At 42.0% G+C, this 17,838-nt stretch overlaps 1 protein-coding gene across 12 annotated transcripts in view; it reads left to right on the forward strand.

The window, feature by feature from the left end:
* KIAA0319L (KIAA0319 like) overlaps nucleotides 1-17,838 on the forward strand; it is a 132,583-nt gene that overhangs the window by 51,310 nt on the left and 63,435 nt on the right. For 11 of the 12 annotated variants that reach the window (XR_004440953.1, XR_004440954.1, XM_033227142.1 and 8 more), the window contains one exon: nucleotides 5,522-6,045. The exons of the other annotated variant lie outside the window; for it this stretch is intronic. Coding sequence is in view for 9 of the 11 variants with exons in the window: in XM_033227142.1 (XP_033083033.1) it covers nucleotides 5,522-6,045 (524 nt within the window). In the remaining 2 variants the exon portion in view is untranslated. The remainder of the gene's footprint in view (nucleotides 1-5,521; nucleotides 6,046-17,838) is intronic. 12 annotated transcript variants of the gene reach the window in all.

Raw genomic sequence — 17,838 nt, forward strand, 5'->3', positions numbered from 1 at the left:
GGGCTGAACTTTGGGGAAAAGCTTCCCACATTCCTTACATTCATAAGATGGATTTTCTGATTTTCAGCAAGGCCTTGGCTGTACCTGAAAGCTTTCCCACATTTCTTATAGTGAAAGGTTTTTTGTTTTTTTGTTTTTTTCCCCCCAGTATGAATTCCTTGATGTCCAGTAAGAGTTGAGCTCTTTGTAAAGGCTTTCCTACAGTCATTGCCCTGATAGGGTTTATTTCCACTATGAGTTTTCTGATGCCCAGCAAATCTTTCTATACCTGAGAAAGATTTCACATTTAATATGGTGATAGAGTTTCTCTCCTGTATGAAATCTTTGATGACTAATAAGAGCCAAACTGTTACTAAAGGCTTTTCTGTATTTATTACACCAATGTACTTTTTCACAAAGATGGTTTTTCTGATGCTCCAACACAGTTGAGTTATCTCTGAAAGCTTTCCCACATTCCTTATATTTAAAAGGCTTTTCTCAGCCAGGCGTGGTGACTCACACCTGTAATCCCAACCCTTTGGGAAGCGAAGGTCTGGGGATTGCTTGAGCCTAGGAGTTCAAGAGCAGCCTGGGCAACACAGGGAGACCCCATCTCTGACAAAAAGTTAAAAAAATTAGCTAGACATGGTGATGCTCACATGTAGTCTTAGCATCTTGGGAGGCTGAGGCAGGAGGATCGCTTGAGCCCAAAGGTCAAGGCTGCACCGAGCTGTGATGTGCCACTGCACTCCAGCCTCGGCAACAGAATGGGACCCTGTCTCTAAATAAATAAATGTATGTTTCTAAAAGGTTTATCTCTACTGTGTTTTCTCTCCTGATGAGTAAGGACTGCCTTCTGAACAAAGTTTCCCACAGTCATGTTTGTAGAATTCCTGACTGTATGAATTCTCTGATGACTTGAAAGGACAGTTTTGGCCACGCGCGGTAGCTCACGCCTTGCTCTGCAGTGACAGAGACTCCCTTTCAAAAAAAAAAAGCCGGGCACGGTGGCTCATGCCTGTAATCCCAGCACTTTGGGAGGCTGAGGCAGGCGGATCACGAGATCAGGAGATCGAGACCATCCTGGCTAACACGGTGAAACCCCGTCTCTACTAAAAATACAAAAAATTAGCCGGGCGTGGTGGTGCACGCCTGTAGTCCCAGCTACTCGGAGGCTGAGGCAGGAGAATGGCGTGAACCCGGGAGGCGGAGCTTGCAGTGAGCCGAGATCATGCCACTGCACTCCAGCCTGGGCAACAAAGCAAGACTCTGTCTCAAAAAAAAAAAGAAAGGACAGTTTTTTCTGAAAGCCTTTTCACGTTTATTGTATTTATGGTATTTCTCTCTAGAATAAATTCTCTGATGATTAGTAAATGTTGAGTGCTTGAGGAATTTGCCACATTCAATACATCTATAAAGTTGCTCACCTATGTAAGTTTATGATGATTTGAAAGGGGTGATAGTAGGATAGTCTGCTCATAAAGACTATTCCACGTTCTTTATATTTATGTGGTTTCTCACTAGTATGGTTGCTCTGGTGGCTAAAAAGAGGAAGAGTTGTATTCAAATTGTACTTTCCCACATTCTTTGCATTTATAGCACTGCATCTCTGTGGAGCCTCCTCCCTCTCAATCCAGGCCTCTTTCTATCATGATGCTTTTTGTTTGCTCTTGCAGAACTTCAGAGTATTTTGCTTTAGAGTTAAGATCTTTGTTTCAAACCAGTTCTCCTGGACTGCAGAGGTACCTGATGCAATTCTGACGCCTCCATCCAGACTCTGCTTCTTGCTGCAGTTGGATGATTAGTTTTGGTTTGAAAGAGAGAAGCCCACAGACATAAGATTCCCATAGTTTCTTTTTTTTTTTTTTTTTTTTTTTGAGACAGAGTCTCGCTCTATCACCCAGGCTGGAGTGCAGTGGCCGGCCTCGGCTCACTGCAAGCTCCGCCTCCCGGGTTCACGCCATTCTCCTGCCTCAGCCTCCCGAGTAGCTGGGACTACAGGCGCCCGCCACCTCGCCCGGCTAATTTTTTGTATTTTTTAGTAGAGACGGGGTTTCACCGTGTTAGCCAGGATGGTCTCGATCTCCTGACCTCGTGATCCGCCCGTCTCGGCCTCCCTAAGTGCTGGGATTACAGGCTTGAGCCACCGCGCCCGGCCAGATTCCCATAGTTTCCAGCATCACATGGCTGTACACATCCTGTTAAGTGTATTAGGGTATCTCCGTTCAACCTGGGTACAGGCCACAGCCATGTCCCCAAATGTCAGTGGTCCCTGGATCTGAGCCATCTGTCTCCTGAACTGTCTTCCAGATAAGAGCAGAGAACCCTGTGTATGCTAATAGTTCTGGAGGCTAGAAATCCAAAATCAAGGTGTTAGAAGGGTTGATATCTTTGGAGACTGGAGGTAGAATTCCTTCCTTGCCTCCCCCTAGCTTCTAGTGGTCTCTGTCAATCCTTGGCTTTCCTTGGCTTGCAGCTGTATTACTCCAGTCTCTGCCTCTGTCATCATATGTCGTTTTCTCCATGTGTCTCTCTAAATCATTGATTTTATAGACTTTTCTTCTATGAAATAAGCATTTAAAATTATGAATGTCCCTCTAGACATTGCTTTAACTGCATCTCACAAATTTTTATATATTATGTTATTTTCATTCAGTTCAAAATATTTTCTAATTTCTCTTATGCAGTTTCAACCTATACCTTGGTAAATCAGTGTTCAGCCAAAACTGAAGGTGACTACTCTTCAGATTTCTGGAGCTCTTTCACTGTGTAGCTTCCTCCTTTCTGGTACTTTGTTAAAACATTCTAGCTATCAGTCACCCTGAACTCTGTCCACCCAAGTTAGCAGCTGTCCTGTTATGCTTGCCTTCTCCTCACCTGTGCCACAGTCTGGAGCATGCCTCCAGCAGAAAGCCAAGGGATTCATAGAGCTCACCTGGTTTGTTTCCTTTCTCTCAGGGATCACAGTCCTGCACTGTATGTTGTCCAGTGTCTAAAAACAGTAGCTTTATATATTTTGTCTAGTTTTCTAGTTACTCATGGTGGGAAGGCAAGCCCCATAGCAATTCCTTCTTCAAGAGCAGAAGTGGAAGTTGCATTGCATTTTTAAAAATTAAATAATATATCAACTTACAAAAAAGTACCGATGATTTTCATCTGTGTTGACCTCTTAAGTATGAGAAAATTATTATGAGAAGAATGAGGGAAAGTTGATATAAAGGTAAAAATAGTAGTTACTGATATAACAATTTGATTTCAACAAAGTCTATTCACTCAGTTAGCTATTACCAAGATTCTTACTATTGGTGCCTGTGTGGAAAGGTGAATAAAAATGAGGGAGTATTTCTGTATCTCCTGGTAGCTTAATTTTTTTTTTCATAGTTGCTATTTCTTCATCTTTTTTAAAGGAAGTTCTGTTTTCTGTGGCCTTCTAAATTGCCTGGTCTGGTGGTAGGTTGGTGCCAGTGCTGGCTTCCATAGTGCTCCTGACTCAATAGTCTAGAAGCTTGCCTTTATCTTCCTTTTCTCTTTCAGTTGATTAGTTTCCACATTTAGTCTGTTGGATATTTAGTAAGTGTTCTGTGGGCGTCAGATTGGCTTTGGCTGATTGTCAGTTGCTTTCGTTAGAGCTCTTTTCAGTTGTGTGTACATGCAGACATGATTATCCATATCTTCAGTGTTTTGATTCTATTGCATATTTTTTCTATGTAATTTTAACATATATTTTATGTTATAACCCCAGGGCCAGGACTAGGGTAAGGAGAGACTTGCCCAGAGCACAGAATTTAAAGAGACACTCACTATGAAGGTCCTGTGAGCCAACCCTGCACTGGAATGACTCTGAAAGTGAGCACTTCCTTAAATGTTGTGCCTGAGGCACCTCTCTTGCCTCACCCTGGCTCTGTTTCTATATAATCCTGACAATAACTGGTAATAGACACCTATAGAGCCAGTACTTTAAAATGAACTCAGATAATCACTTTCATTTAGAACAAGTTTTAACTTCATCTAAGAAAACAGAAGTGAGATACTATTTCAGAAAAATCAATGCCATACCTGAAATAATTAAAACAATCCAAAGTTTATCCATAAGCAGCATTAGTCAGAATTTTGGACTGTATTATCTAGGTTACCCATAGCATGTCACTGTTGTACTTATGTTCCATTATTTCTTATCATGGCATGACTTGTCGTTAGGAAGTTCTTTCTAGCAGAATTGCTCTTGTGTTTAAAATTTTTGGTAATCTTCAGTTAGAATGGCAATCATTAAGAAGTCAGGAAACAATAGATGTTGGAGAGGATGTGGAGAAATAGGAACACTTTTACACTGTTGGTGGGATTGTAAACTAGTTCAACCATTATGGAAAACAGTATGGCGATTCCTCAAGGATCTAGAACTAGATGTACCATATGACCCAGCCATCCCACTACTGGGTATATACCCAAAGGATTATAAATTACTCTACTACAAAGACACATGCACACGTATGTTTATTGCGGCACTATTCACAATAGCAAAGACTTGGAATCAACCCAAATGTCCATCTGTGACAGACTGGATTAAGAAAATGTGGCATATATACACCATGGAATACTATGCAGCCATAAAAAAGGATGAGTTTGCGTCCTTTGTAGGGACATGGATGCAGCTGGAAACCATCATTCTTAGCAAACTATCACAAGAAGAGAAAACCAAACACCGCATGTTCTCACTCATAGGTGGGAACTGAACAATGAGATCACTTGGACTCGGGAAGGGGAACATCACACACTGGGGCCTATCATGGGGAGGGGGGAGGAGGGAGGGATTGCATTGGGGAGTTATACATGATATAAACGTTATGCACATGTACCCTAGAACTTAAAGTATAATAAAAAATAAAAATTAAAATTAAAAAAATAAATAAATAAAAAAAATAAAAAAAATAAAAAAAAAATTTTTGGTAATCTTGACTACTACTCTGGCTGATACTATGATATGCAAAACCATTTGACTTTGGCAAATGATTGGTTAAAGAATGAATGTGCCTATAACCTGCATGAGGTTCGGAGTACTCAGTCTGTGTTGCTGGCAGTTTGCTGGGGAAAATATTCCACTTGTTCAGCTACCTGTTCTTCTGGTCCCACAGTTCTCACATTGTCCCTGAGAAATACCTTGGAGGTCAGTGGGAGGTCATCAGGTATTGGGACTCTGCCCCTTTCCTTCCAACTTGCTACCTCCCTGCATATGCTTCCACCAGAATACCTCTTTTTTTTTTTTTTTTCCTGTTTATGAACTGAAATTCTGTGTAAAGGGTCTCCATGGCAGGAACTCATTGAGAAAGAGAACCATTAATGAATGTGGAGCAGTATTTCTAGAACCTAAAATATCCGAAGACAAAAAACACTCTCTTTCACTTCCTTTGTTCCACTCACTAGATGGCTTTCTCACCCTCTTAAAAACTTGTCTTCGAAATAGCCTCAAATGTTGGTACTCAGGGCTCTTTATGGAGCACTAGTCTCTGTTATTTCATCTGAAAATGTTTTCATTCTTTGTTTTTAGATGCCAGTGAGAGCAGGTGCCAGCAGGGGAAGACACAATTTGGAGTTGGCCTGAGATCTGGGGGAGAAAATCACCTCTGGCTTCTTGAAGGAACCCCCTCTCTCCAGTCATGTTGGGCTGCCTGCTGCCAGGACTCTGCCTGCCATGTCTTTTGGTGGCTAGAAGGGATGTGCATTCAGGCAGACTGCAGCAGGCCCCAGAGCTGCCGGGCTTTTAGGACGCACTCCTCCAATTCCATGCTGGTGTTTTTAAAAAAATTCCACACTGCAGATGATTTGGGCTTTCTACCTGAAGATGATGTACCACATCTTCTGGGGCTAGGTTGGAACTGGGCATCTTGGAGCCACAGCCCACCCAGAGCTGCACTCAGACCTGCTGTATCTTCCAGTGACCAGCAGAGCTTAATCAGGAAGCTTCAGAAGAGAGGTAGTCCCAGTGAAGTAGTTACACCTATAGTGACACAGCATTCTAAAGTGAATGACTCCAACGAATTAGGTGGTCTGACTACCAGTGGCTCTGCAGAGGTAAGCATGCTATGAATAAGGAGCAGAGAAATGGTTAAATCTGCTCTTATATTTGGTATACATGAACAATGAAGCTGATGCTTGCGGGCAGTGCTCATAGGCTGAGGAGTGTATATATAAAGCTGCTTGGTGTCAGCTTCGTTGGTGCTGCCCAGATGTACAAAGGGTAATTTGACCCTAGAGATGTTCATTCTTTGTAGGTCTGACCATTGTTTTGGTAAATGCAGAAAGCTGCTCATTATCTAGTCTAAGCTGGTTCTTGGCTACAGGTAAGTACAGTTGTGTGGCTGTTAGTATCCACCAACCATTCTGCAGTGTTTTCTGCCAGATCGCAAAACAGTTGATTGATGTGGTTACAGTCAAGTTCTCCTCCATCTCTCGCCTGTAAACACATTCTTTATGAGATAGTATTTATTCTAGTCAGAATTAACCATGCCTGGTACCACAGATGAAGATCTGACCTGCTGGGCTGTGGAGCAGGATGTGGCCATTAGCCAAGAGGTCTCTGAAGTGAATTCTCACCAAGCTGTATATGCCAAGGGAGCTACCACCAGTAGAGTTTATTCTGTTTATTATGTTTCTTTATTGTTGATCTCCTTGGGAAAATGATTAAAAGGAATGACTCATTCTCTGCTCAGTCTTCCTTGATTGCTGTGACTTATTTTCGTGTTTGTTTTGTCCTAGTTGTCTCTATCAAGTTGAAGCCAGAGTGGGCTACCACATGCCAGGCACTCTGTGTACTAATTGTTGCACTGTGTCATTTTGTTTAATTTTCATAGCAATATTTCCAAGTAGGTATTATTAGCCCTGTTTACGTGGTGAGAAAACTGAGGCCCAGAGAAGTTAAACAATTTGCCAGTGATCATGTACCATAGCTAGAATTGGAACCCAGATTTAATAATAAGAAAAAAACTTTTTAGTGAAATATTAGAGAACAATCCTGGATTTAATATGCCCATAAACATTTATGGATACCTACTGTCAATGTCAGGTATTTTTCTAAGCCTTAGAGATACAAAGGTGAATAAGAATGGTTCATGCCCTCAGGGAGTTTATAATCTAGTGGAGACTGATACATGAAGATAGGTATTACAGTGGTGTATAATTATTCCTTTAACATACTTAGGTACACAATACAGTAAGAACACAAAGAAGTGATTCACTTGAGCAGGCAAGTGGTGTGTATGTGCAGATAATACTTCTTAGAGACTTTTAACATTTCTGGAAGGATGTGTAGGATTGTACTGGGGCGGGGTTAATGATGGTAAAAATCCATTCTGGACAGAGCCACAGTGTCTGTAAAGGCTCAGTCATAGTAATTGTGCATTTACTTGCAAGGTAGTATACTAAGCTGGGTACTCGGGATATTACAATAAATAAGATGAATATGATTTCTGCCATAACAAGGCTTATACTCTGGCAAGGAATATTACATTTCTAATAATTAAATAATTATAAGCTTGATATGAGTAATGAGAGGGTAAATACAGAGTGCTGTGAAAGCATCCAACAGGCACCTAAAACAACTAAGGTGTCAGAATAGGCCACTTTAAAGAAAGAAAGTTCAAGCTGAGATTTGAAGTAGGAATTAGGAAAAGAAACGGGAAAAGAGTATTTCAGGCAGAGGAAATAACAATTTCAAAATGTGTTAGGTGCCCTAGAGTATGGCAAGCTCAAGAAATTGAGAGAGACTGGCCTTGCTGGGCAAACGGAGAAAGAGAGCTGGTGGTGAAAGAGAAGTCTTGAGAGGTATGCAGAACCTTGAGGCCTTATTAAAATAACTGATTTTTAACTGAAGATCAGTGGGAAGTCATTAGGGAGTTTTAAGTAGGGAATGACATAATCGGATAGTGGCTATGCGGTGAATAGACTGGAAAGGGCGAGAATATACAGTTGACCCTTGAACAGTGTGGAGAACGGGATGTCAACCCCTTGTGCAGTTGAAAATTTGCATAAACTTCTGAATCCCCCAAAATGTAGCTACTGAAAGCCTACTGTTGACTGGAAGCCTTACCAATAAGATAAGCAATCGATTAGCACATATTGTGTATGTCATATGCATTATATACTGTATTGTTAAAGTAAACTAGAGAAAAGATAATGTTATTAAGAAATCGGCTGGTTGCGGTGGCTCATGCCTGTAATCCCAGCACTTTGGGAGGCCAAGGTGGGCGGACCACAAGGTCAGGAGATCAAGACCATCCTGGCTAACACGGTGAAACCTCATCTTCACTAAAATTAGCTGGGCATGGTGGCAGGCGCCTGTAGTCCCAGCTACTCGGGAGGCTGAGGCAGGAGAATGGCGTGAACTGGGAGGCGGAGCTTGCAGTGAGCCGAGATTGCGCCACTGCACTCCAGCCTGGGCAACAGAGTGAGACTCTGTCTCAAAAAAAGAAAAGAAAAGAAAAGAAAATCATAGGGGGCCTGCACGGCAGCTTATGCCTGTAATGTCAACATTGGGGTGGGCTGAGGCAGGTGTATCACTTGAGGTCAGGAGTTCAAGACCAGCCTGGCCAACATGGTGAAACCCTGTCTCTACTAAAAATACAAAAATTAGCCAGGCGAGGTGGTGCATACCTGTAATCTCAGCTACTTGGGAGGCTGAGGCATGAGAATCGCTTGAACCCAGGCGGTGGAGGTTGCAGTGAGCTGAGATTGTACCACTGCACTCCAGCCTGCGTGACAGAGCAAGACTCTGTCTCAAAAAAAAAAAAAAAGAAAAAAAAAAAAAAGAAAATCCCAAGGGAAAATATATTTAGTATTCATTAAGTGGAAGTGGATCATCTTACAGGCATCCTTGTTGTCTTCACGTTGAGTAGGATGAGGAAGAGGAGTAGTTGGTCTTGCTGTCTCGGGTGGCAGATTCACAAGAAAATTCACATATAAGTGGACCTGCACAGTTCAAGCCTGTATTATTTAAGGGCCAACTGTATGTGGCCTAATAAAATAGGAGGCTCTTCAGGCAAGAGAACCATTGTACTAAAAAGAGATTAAAGACAGGAAAAGGGATAAATAACGAATAATCCCTTAGAGCTGTGGTTCTCAAACTTTAGCATGCATCAGACTCACTTGGAGGCCTTGTTAAAATAAATTGGTCTTTGTTTCTTGCTCTGAGGAGATGGAAATAAAAAAGATTGCTGGGCCCCAACTCCACAGTTTCTGACTCAGTAGGTCTGGAGTGTGTTCTGAGAATTTTCATTTCCAAAAAGTTCCTGGAGTGTGCCAATGCTGCTGCCCAGGGACCATGCTTTGAGAACCACTGCCTTATAGGGCAGGAGGGTTAGAATACTGAGCACAGAGTACAATATTAGTCTTAATCAGGATACCTCCTTCGCTGTGACAGAGAGAAAGGATTGGGTAGGACACAGCTAGGGTGGGCTTATATACGGGGTAGAAGGAAATTGTTGTAGTTCTCATCTCATTCCTGTTTATTCTTAAGTGTGATAGATCATTTATGAAGAGTAGAAACAGAGGTAGAGGTAGGTGGGATTGGGGTGAGTGGGTCATAGACAGGAAAATCAGAGGTTTAGGGAGTGGGGTAAAGATCTAAAATAGCCATTGTGAAGGATAGAAGATGGCAAACTAGGTAAGGAAATAAAAAGATTGCTGGGTAGCCTTGAAGATGGAGATCATGCATTTATACCTGTGGTACTGATCTTTACAGTTGTGTGATTCTCCTCAGTAGCTCTCAGGAGCTCTGTCAAGAAAAGCTTGATAATTTGATTCATTCAAGATAGGAACTTTGCTAGGTAGTTTGTACAGAAGGAAAATGAGGTATGGAAATTGAGGCTGTTGTAAAAAGAGTGGATGAGAGATAGTAGGACAAAGTATAGAAAGAGGCAAAAAGACAGGAAGGTGCTACAGAAGTAGACAAGTTTTGCATTTAGAGGTTACCATGATGGGAAGCACATGTAGGAGGAACGGGTAATTGTGAGTGCTGGAAGGATAGGAGGTGGTGGTCAGAGTATGTAATATTTGAATTTAAGATTTTGGAGGTGGAGAAGTTGTGATGGCGGAATCTAGGGTGAGCTGTGGAAGAGGGTTGCTGGGGTAGAGTGGAGAAGAAGTTTATTGGAGGCAAGGAGCTCAAAGAACCAAGTAAGCTCAAAGAACATGTTAAATGAGTTTCCCCTGTGGACACTGAGGTAGTCTTTAATGATGGTGATGGTGACCATGATGATGATGATGATAGCAGCATTAACTGTTGTTTACTGAGCATTTACTATATGCCAGGTACCATTCAGAACCCTTTATATGTATTAACTCTTAATCTATACAACAAATGCTGTGAATTACTATTACTGTTACGTTTTGGTTTTTTTTTTTTCTTTTTTTTTTGAGACGAAGTCTCACTCTGTTGCCAGGCTGGAGTGCAGTGGCGTGATCTCTGCTCACTGCAACCTCTGCCTCCCAGGTTCAAGTGATTTTACTGCCTCAGCCTCCCGAGTAGCTGGTACCACAGGGGCGTGCCAGCACACCCAGCAATTTTTTTTGTATTTTTAGTAGAGATGGGTTTCACCATGTTGGCCAGGATGGTCTCAATCTCCTGACCTCGTGATCCGCCTGCGTCTGCCTCCCAAAGTGCTGGGATTACAGGCATGAGCCACCACGCCCGCCCGTTCCTGTTTTATAAATGAGGAAATTCAGGAAAAAAAAGTTAAGGAACATGACCAAGGCAACACAGCTAGGTATATGGTAGAACCACGGCTTGAATCTAGGCAGTCTGATTCTGTTTGGACTCAGTCCATTTTTTTTTTTTTTTTGAGACGGAGTTTTGCTTTTATTGCCCAGGCTGGAGTGCAATGGCGTGATCTTGGCTCACTGCAACCTCTGCCTCCTGGGTTGAAGCGATTCTTCTGTCTCAGCCTCCTGAATAGCTGGTACTACAGGCATGTGCCATCACACTCAGATAATTTTTTGTATTTTTAGTATAGACAGGGTTTCTCCATGTTGGTCAGGCTGGTATTGAACTCCTGACCTCAGGTGATCTGCCTGCCTCGGCTTCGCAAAGTGCTGGGATTGCAGGCGTGAGCCACCACACCTGGCCTGTCATCTTAACTTTCTTACTGTTCAGGTAGGACTTGGGATGAGGAGGACTTTTGAAAGCCAGATGTCAAAGTCATTGGTAAAATAGGAAGAGTGACGAGTTAGTTGGGAGATTCTAGCTGCAATGAGAGTTGAAGTGGCAGCAAGATGGCAAAGGAGAAGAGGATTTTACAGGGAGGTAGAAGAATAATGGTTTGCAGAGGACCTCGGGAAGGGGCAGCAAAGAAAATAGCTCCAGCATACTATAGGATAATTATGGCCAGTGAAATTAGAAATGGACCAGTAAAGTTAGAAATATGGTAGATTTAGATCTGACAGTCTCCTGGAGGATGATGAAAATTCAAACTTGGGTCTTACAGAATTCAGGTGTATGCTAGAAGGAAGATCCTGAGGATGTGTTGGCTACAAAGAGTTCTTTCTTCTAGTTTACCATCAGTGGGCAGTGGCAAGAAATTGCTGCTAGTGAATAGGATTTCAAGACCTTTGTGGTCTAATATGGAGAGTGGGTAGACATGAGGGAAGGAATATTGAATTTGAACTATGAACCCCAGGAGTGGGAGTGGACTTTTGCTGCATGCAGTGTTGCACGGAGGTATTACAAAGTTTGGCATTACGTATTGAGAACTGCAAGTATTGCTAAAAAAAAAAAATGGGGCAAAGTGAAATCTTCAGATCCAGATAAGTTATATTTGACCTTATAGATCAGGCTTAGGAGCTAGCTTCTTACCCTGAAGGCCATGTATAGCTCTGGAAAGGTGGTAAGATTGCCTTGTGCATTTAGAATTGCCTTGGCATTTCTTTTCGGAGAGAACTTGGGAGTTCAAACTTCTGCTTAATGCACTAGGGAAGGGAAGAGAAAAGTATGCACTGCAGATCTCATTCTAATTAGGGATGACTGGCTAGCAGCACCAGTTTCTAATTTGTGCTGTTTTCACTAAGGTAGGTCAAGCAGCTCTGCATTCAAAGTGGAGAGAAATTATATCATAAATTGCTTTTGTCTTGCCTGAAATGCCTGCAGAGCTGCAAAGGTATTTGGATTGTTAGTCTGCATTTTTCACTCTTTTGGAAACATACATATATTGAATCCAAAGGCAGATATTGTGGACCTTTTGCAATTCCAAAAGTAGAAAGGAATGTCATCAATTTATTCCCCTTTCTCAGCTTAAAGAGGGACAACCTGTCCTGCTTAGTTTAGGTATTGCACCCTTTCTGCGCCATGAACCTCTGAATTGTTTGCAGGAGGAGCACAGAGGCTTGTTGACTGGGTCCTGGAATGTGTACAGTATAAGCAGTCCAGCCAATTAATTGTGTACATTATAAGAACGTGTACAGTTTAAGCAGTTCTGACAATTAATTGCTGCCAATCCTGCTGTGTGGCAGAGAAAAAAGTGCTTTATTTGAGTGCAGGAAATGAAAGTCCACTTAGGTATCCCTGCATGTAAGATTTGGCTTTAGGAAGACTGAAGTGTTTTCCTCTCTAACAGCATCAGCTCCCTCTTTCCAGTCAATAATCACACACAGCATTTTGACCCTTAGCAAGCCAGTGGCTTTCTGTGAAACAAATAAATGACTTAGAGGATAAATGAGCCAACCACCCAGACAGCCGTCTGCTGCCTTCTTTTACTGAGAACTCTTGTGCTGGCTCCATGTAAGGCCTGAGCTTACTTCTTATCAGAAGATAGAGTGTGGGGTGTGGGCAGCAACAGAGGGATAACCTTACAAAACTGATGACAGAAACCTAAGCAGTGCTGTTTCCCTTCATGTTTTGTTGTTGTTTTGGGTTTGTTTTTCAGGGTTTTTTTTTGTTTTTTGTTTTTTTTTACTTGTTTGCTTGTTTTTTGTTGTGTTAGTTCTTGGACCACAACACCCTTTCCTTATTTTTTTTCCCTTCATGACTACCCATTTTCTCCTCTAATCTCCTAATAGTTCTGATTCTTTAATCTACTTATCTAGCTTTTGCTGTGTACAGTGAGTTTGAAATTGTGTTTATTGGCTACTTTGTAAGCTAATTTATTGTCTTAATTCATTCAGGCTGCTGTAACAGAATACCATTAACGGGGTGGTTTATAAACAACAGAAATTTATTTCTCACTGTTCTGGAGGCTGGGAAATCCCAACTGAAGGTGCTGGCCGATTTGGTGTCTAGTGAGGGGCCAGTCTGCATAGACACTGCATTCTAGCTATGTTCTCACATGGTGGAAGGGGAAGACAAACTCTGGTCCGTTTTCTAAGAGCCCTAATCACATTCACAAGGGCTCCAACTTCATGACCTAATTACCTTCCAAAGGCCCTGCCTCCTAATACCATCACTATGGGGGTTAGCTAGATTTCAACATACAAATTTTGGGAGAACACAAACATTCGGTCTGTAGCACTTACAAAGCAAGAGTTAGTGGGGATTTTGGTGTGGGTCCCTTAACAACTCCTTACTAACTGACAGAACTTGACCATCTCTTGTTAACACTGCAGGTGTCATCCCTCTTTTTCCCATTTAGTGGATGGTCTTATTTTCTCTAAGGGGACTCTCAGAAGACTAACTTTTAATTAATTTCTATAAAGATAAACCCTGTCATATTCTTCAGTCTCAGCTTTAGTTGCTGAGAATTGGGATATGGTGTGTCATTAGACCCCACTGGCTTTGCTACTGCAGGAAGACATTCCTTTCCATTGGTAGGATTTTTTTTTTTTTTTTTTTTTTTTTGAGACGGAGTCTCGCTCTGTCACCCAGGCTGGAGTGCAGTGGCCGGATCTCAGCTCACTGCAAGCTCCGCCTCCCGAGTTCATGCCATTCTCCTGCCTCAGCCTCCCGAGTAGCTGGGACTACAGGCGCCCGCCACCTCGCCCAGCTAGTTTTTTTTATTTTTTAGTAGAGACGGGGTTTCACCGTGTTAGCCAGGATGGTCTCGATCTCCTGACCTTGTGATCCGCCCATCTCGGCCTCCCAAAGTGCTGGGATTACAGGCTTGAGCCACCGCGCCCGGCCTGGTAGGATTTTTATTAGTGACAGTGGTGGGTTTTTATTTCAGTACCATTGTGTCTCAAATCAAAATGTATTGAAAGCTGAATTTTTATAAATTGTTATTTAATATTAAGTAGATACTAGGATAGCATGTGCCTTACCAAGGAGGACCCCTATATGGATTGTGATTATGTGACCAGGTAAGTGTGAACATCCTGTGTGTGGCCTTACAGACTCCTACTTAAAATGGAATAGATGGTGATGGAGAGTTTTGTTTTGTTATCTTTAATTATGATATTAATTGCTGGGCCTGGCTTACTTAATTTGGAGAGGGTGGCCTCAGAGTGGAGGCAGGGAGAAAGGAAGAAGGAAGAAGAGAAGAGAATTGGAGAGATGCAGAAAGAGAATATTAATCGAAACCTTTCATCATTATGAATAAGACTTCTTGAAGAAGAAACAGATGTATCCACCTGGGCAGTGATTATATGACATATGGTTTGTTCAGAATTGGTTTAGTTTTTATGATTTCTATCCAGTGCTAGAAAAAATTGCTCAAGGAAATTCCACCCAACCCTTTATTATCCCGTAAAAATTTTTAGTATTACTTCATAGTTTCTTTTTTTATTTTATTTTATTTTTTAGAGATGGAGTTTCGCTCTTATTGCCCAGGCTGGAGTGCAGTGGTGCAATCTCGGCTCACTGCAACCTCTGCCTCCTGGGTTCCAGTGATTCTCCTGCCTCAGCCTCCCGAGTAGCTGGGATTACAGGCACCCGCCATCATACCCAGCTAATTTTTTGTATTTTTGTAGATACAGGGTTTCATCATGTTGGCCAGGCTGGTCTCGAACTCCTGACCGCAGGTGATCCACCCGCCTTGGCCTCCCAAAGTGCTGGGATTACAGGCGTGAGCCACCACGCCCAGCCTACTTCATAGTTTCTCAAATAAAATAATTTGCTCCATGTCTGCTGTTTCTGTTTCCTTAAAAGTACAGCACATAATTTTAAAAAAATGATAAACAGGCTTTTTCTTTAAAACAAATTATTTTAGGCCGGGCGCGGTGGCTCAAGCCTGTAATCCCAGCACTTTGGGAGGCCGAGACGGGCGGATCACGAGGTCAGGAGATCGAGACCATCCTGGCTAATACGGTGAAACCCCGTCTCTACTTAAAAATACAAAAAACTAGCCGGGTGACGAGGCGGGCGCCTGTAGTCCCAGCTACTCGGGAGGCTGAGGCAGGAGAATGGCATAAACCCGGGAGGCGGAGCTTGCAGTGAGCTGAGATCCGGCTACTGCACTCCAGCCTGGGTGGCAGAGCAAGACTCCGTCTCAAAAAAAAAAAAAAAAAAAAAAAAAAACAAATTATTTTAATAAATGAAAATCTGTCTGCCTAACTTTAAAATAATCACACTGCTGTTCTTCTACTTCTGGGAATCTGTCGAAAGCAATAGTTTCTAAATAAAACTTTGCACACAATGGTGAGATGATACTTATTTTATGAAAAAAATGAAAGCAGTCTGTCTAATGAGGGGAAAATGGACATTGTGCAACCGTTATAAATATGCTTTTGGGTGCATGAATGGCTCTTTTGTTACTCCTTTCTCCTTTCCACTCCACCCACATGGAATACTTGTTCTTCTGTGGGTGCCATACTTTTAGAAAGCAGCTTTTTTGAAGTATAATTGTCATATCATAAACTGTACATGTTTAAAGTATACAATTTGGTTAGTTTATTTATATCTGTCTCTATGTCTATAAAACCATCACCATAAAAAGATAATACATGTATCAACTCCAACATTTCTTCTGCCCCTTTGTAATCTGTCCCTCTCACCCCCTCCTGTAGGAAATTGATCTGCTTTTAGTCATTATAGATTGTCTAATTTTTAAATAAATTGAATCATATATTACACACATATTTCTTTTTTTTGTTTTTTTTTTGAGACGGAGTCTCGCTCTGCCGCCCGGGCTGGAGTGCAGTGGCCGGATCTCAGCTCACTGCAAGCTCCGCCTCCCGGGTTCACGCCATTCTCCTGCCTCAGCCTCCTGTGTAGCTGGGACTACAGGCGCCCGCCATCACGCCCGGCTAGTTTTTTGTGTTTTTTTTAGTAGAGACGGGGTTTCACCATGTTAGCCAGGATGGTCTCGATCTCCTGACCTCGTGATCCGCCCGTCTCGGCCTCCCAAAGTGCTAGGATTACAGGCTTGAGCCACCGCGCCCGGCCTCTTTTTAACAACTTTATTGAGGTATCATTTATATAAGAAAACATTCCTTTTAAGCATATGATTCAATAGTTTCAGTAAATACTTAGAGTTGTAAATCATTATTACAATCCAGTTTGATAACATTTTTTTTTTTCCTTTTTCCTGCAGTACAGTTGGATAACATTTCTGTCACTCCCAAAACTTCCCTTGTCCCCGTTTATCCAAAAGTTCCTGTGTGCCATCCCTATTCCAACCCCCAGTCCTAGGCATCCATTGATCTGCTGTCTCTATAAATTTGCATTTTCTAGACTTTGCATTAATATGGAATCATGGAATATGTAGTCTTTTGTGTTTAGCTTCTTTTACTTAGCATAATGTTTTTTTATGTCCATTCATGTCATAACATATGCTAGTAGCTGCTTTTTTTTTTTTTTTTTTGAGACGCGATCTCACTCTGTTGCTCAGGCTGGAGTGCAGTGGCGCTATTTCTGCTCTCCACAACCTCGACCTCCAGGGTTCAAGTGATTCTTGTGCCTCAGCCTACCAAGTAGCTGGGACTACAGGCATGCGCCACCATGCCCAGCTAATTTTTGTATTTTTTTAAGTAGAGACGGGTTTTCACCATGTTTACCAGGCTGGTCTCAAACTCCTGACCTCAGGTGATCTGTCCACCTTGGCCTCCCAAAGTGGTGGGATTACAGACATGAGCCACTGCACCCAGCCCGTAGTAGCTGGCTTTTAAACATTCCTAAGTTGTATTCCATTGTATAGATATAATTTGTTTATCCATTTACCTGTTAATGGATATTGGATTGCTTCCAGATTTTGGTTATTACAGATTAAGATGCTAGGAACATTTGTGTACAAGTCTTTGTATAGCATATACTTTAATTTCTCTTGGGTAAATATGTGGGAGTGGAACAGCTAGGTTACATTGTATGTTTTATTTTATTTTTTATTTTTTTGAGACAGAGTCTCGCTGTGTCGCCCAGGCTGGAGTGTGCTGGCACCATCTCGGCTCACTGCAACTTCTGCTTCCTGGTTTAAGAGATTCTTTTGCCTCAGTCTCCCGAGTAGCTGGGATTACAGGCACCTGCCACCATCCCCAGCTAATTTTTGTAATTTTAGTAGAGACAGGGTTTCACCATGTTGGCCAGGCTGGTCTCGAACCCCTAACCTCAGTGATCTACCCATTTTGGCCTCCCAAAGTGTTGGGATTATAGGTGTGAGCCACTGCACCCTGCCTATATTGTATGGGTATATTTAACTTTTTATCAAACTGCCCAAGTGTTTTTCAAAGTGGTTGTACCATTTTACATTTCTGTGAGTAATGTATCAAATTTCCAGTTGCTCCACATTCTTGCCAGCACTTGGTATGGCGAATCTTTTTAATTTTATACATTGTAATAGGTGTTTAATTGAATCTCATTGTGGTTTTTGGTTTGCATTTTTCTAATGACTAATGATGTTGAATATTTTTTGTGTGCTTATTTGCCATTCATGTTTTTTGGTAAAGTGTTAATATTTTTCCCCATTTTTAAAAAATGGCAAAAATTATCTGGGTGTGGTGGTGCACACTTGTAGT

The sequence above is a fragment of the Trachypithecus francoisi genome, unplaced genomic scaffold (genome assembly GCF_009764315.1).
Source record: "Trachypithecus francoisi isolate TF-2019V2 unplaced genomic scaffold, Tfra_2.0 Lachesis_group12, whole genome shotgun sequence".
NCBI lineage: Eukaryota > Metazoa > Chordata > Mammalia > Primates > Cercopithecidae > Trachypithecus > Trachypithecus francoisi.